Source organism: Ictalurus punctatus, chromosome 27, assembly GCF_001660625.3.
Source record: "Ictalurus punctatus breed USDA103 chromosome 27, Coco_2.0, whole genome shotgun sequence".
Classification (NCBI taxonomy): Eukaryota; Metazoa; Chordata; class Actinopteri; order Siluriformes; family Ictaluridae; genus Ictalurus; species Ictalurus punctatus.
Window position 1 is genome coordinate 18001110 of NC_030442.2, and position 2335 is coordinate 18003444.

The 2335-nt window shown below is 41.8% G+C and overlaps 1 protein-coding gene across 1 annotated transcript; it reads left to right on the plus strand.

The window, feature by feature from the left end:
- The first annotated feature begins 392 nt into the window (after positions 1 to 392).
- On the plus strand, positions 393 to 1199 carry LOC128629252 (insoluble matrix shell protein 4-like). Its single transcript, XM_053676461.1, has one exon. It carries the CDS (start codon positions 393 to 395, stop codon positions 1197 to 1199), a length of 807 nt encoding a protein of 268 aa, XP_053532436.1.
- Positions 1200 to 2335: the final 1136 nt, after the last annotated feature.

Below are 2335 nucleotides of genomic sequence, written 5' to 3' on the forward strand. Positions count from 1 at the left end.
GTGTTGTGCAGGTATAGAACGTCGGGGCGGTGTGACGGAGGTGATTATTTTTCTATAACAGCACGTCCTCTGCGCGTTTTATTCCTTTTATACCAACTTATGTCAACTTGCCACGGATTACAATCTCATTTCATTAATTAAAGAATGATTTCACATTTGATCAATCACATTTAATTTAATGTTGTGGAATGTCAGTGAAAGAGGTTAGTTCCTGTTGTCGCTTGCGTTATAGCAGCTATAAACCCTTCACCAGCCTCGCTTTGCTTTCTCTCTTGAAGTCAATAAGACAAAAATTAACACAGCTTGTCCGTTTGTTTGTTTGTTTGTTTGTTTGTGTGCTTGCTTCTGTTATAGATAAACCAATTCATGAACTCCTGTGAACTGCCCTGAAGATGTTGGACACTCGAGACTCCCATAACTCTGGAGACTCATATAACTCTGAAGACTCCTATAAATCTGGAGACTCCCATAACTCTGGAGACTCCTATAAATCTGTAGACTCCCATAACTCTGGAGACTCCTATAAGTCTGGAGACTCCTATAACTCTGGAGACTCCCATAAACCTGGAAACTTCCATAAGTCTGGAGACTCCCATAAATCTGGAGACTCCCATAACTCTGGAGACTCCAATAACTCTGGAGACTCCAATAACTCTGGAGACTCCCATAACTCTGGAGACTCCCATAACTCTGGAGACTCCCATAAACCTGGAAACTTCCATAAGTCTGGAGACTCCCATAAATCTAGAGACTCCCATAACTCTGGAGACTCCCATAAATCTGGAGACTCCCATAAGTCTGGAGACTCCCATAAATCTGGAGACTCCCATAAATCTAGAGACTCCCATAAATCTAGAGACTCCCATAACTCTGGAGACTCCCATAAACCTGGAAACTTCCATAAGTCTGGAGACTCCCATAAATCTAGAGACTCCCATAACTCTGGAGACTCCTATAAGTCTGGAGACTCCCATAAGTCTGGAGACTCCCATAAGTCTGGAGACTCCCATAAATCTGGAGACTCCCATAAGTCTGGAGACTCCCATAAGTCTGGAGACTCCCATAACTCTGGAGACTCCCATAAATCTGGAAACTTCCATAAGTCTGGAGACTCCCATAACTCTGGAGACTCCCATAACTCTGGAGACTCCCATAACTCTGGAGACTCCTATAAATCTGGAGACTTCCGTAAATGTTAAATAAATCTCTCCTTACAGAAGCCCTGAAACTGTCAGAAAACGGTATGCCGTGGTGTAAAAATGTTTACAGGAGGATTTCTGTGTTTAAAAAGAATAAATCTGATCATTTTTATGGGGAAATGAAGTTGGATTCTTAACAAACAGAGCTGTGGGTTTCTTCCATAGGTTTTTTTTTTTTTTTTTTTTTTTTTTTTTTTTAAAGAGAACACAATCCACCAAAACATGAGCGTGGAGTTCATTCAAAAACCCAAGGTAGGAAATTAATTGCAAAAAAACCCCGCACACTTTGTGACTTTTATACGTTTCAGCCACACGAGCAACAGAAACAGAAACAAAATGGCCGCCTCACTACCTCTTCTTTTTCTTTTGTTGGGTAAATGAGCTTCTACTCCTTTGCTCGGTGTCTTTCACACACTGTGCACTACGCTTGAAGCGTTGTTTTGAAGATATACACTCTGCCACAGGAATCGTGCCAAATGCTTCTTTCGGAATAGCGCACCGGCGTCTGATCAAAGCCAAAAACGTGTCAATTTCCCGAGCATTAGAGCAAAATAACGTATGATGAAACTGTCAGAAAGTTGCTGCGACTCTCCTCTGCATCTTACAAGAATTATTCTGCTGCTTTGTCTCTCTCTCTCTCTCTCTCTCTCTCTCTCTCTCTCTCTCTCTCTCTCTCTTAACAGTAATGCACAATAGATGACACCTCCGGAGCGCCGAGCGTTCACAGCCCTGGCCTTAAAGTAAATGATGTGGGATTAATACGACGCTTTAAATATTCCGCAGAAAAGCAGCTGACGAAGGCGTTCGCTTGCACGCAGGCTGCGCAATTTAACAACACATTAATCCTCGCAACTAATTCATTCAATAACATATTAAACAAGCGGCAGAAGTGCGGTCCTGTCTGTGAGCCCCGTCTTTTTATCTGCTTTTCACTTTTTCCTTCATCATAATCCGTCATTACTTTAGAAGATGAGCACCTTCTAGTGGCGCTGATAAAAAATAAAAAAAAAAAATTACGATGGCCGAATGGAGCTTTAAACCCAGTGGTCAAGAAAGTAATCATCAGCTCCAGTGAGAATAAAACTCATATCTAGTAATGACGAGGCAGTGTACGCTAAAATGGACCCTTTATATTC

Bases quoted from the DNA above. Each gene is read 5' to 3' on its own strand.
- LOC128629252 (XM_053676461.1), top strand. From the start codon at position 393: ATGTTGGACACTCGAGACTCCCATAACTCTGGAGACTCATATAACTCT.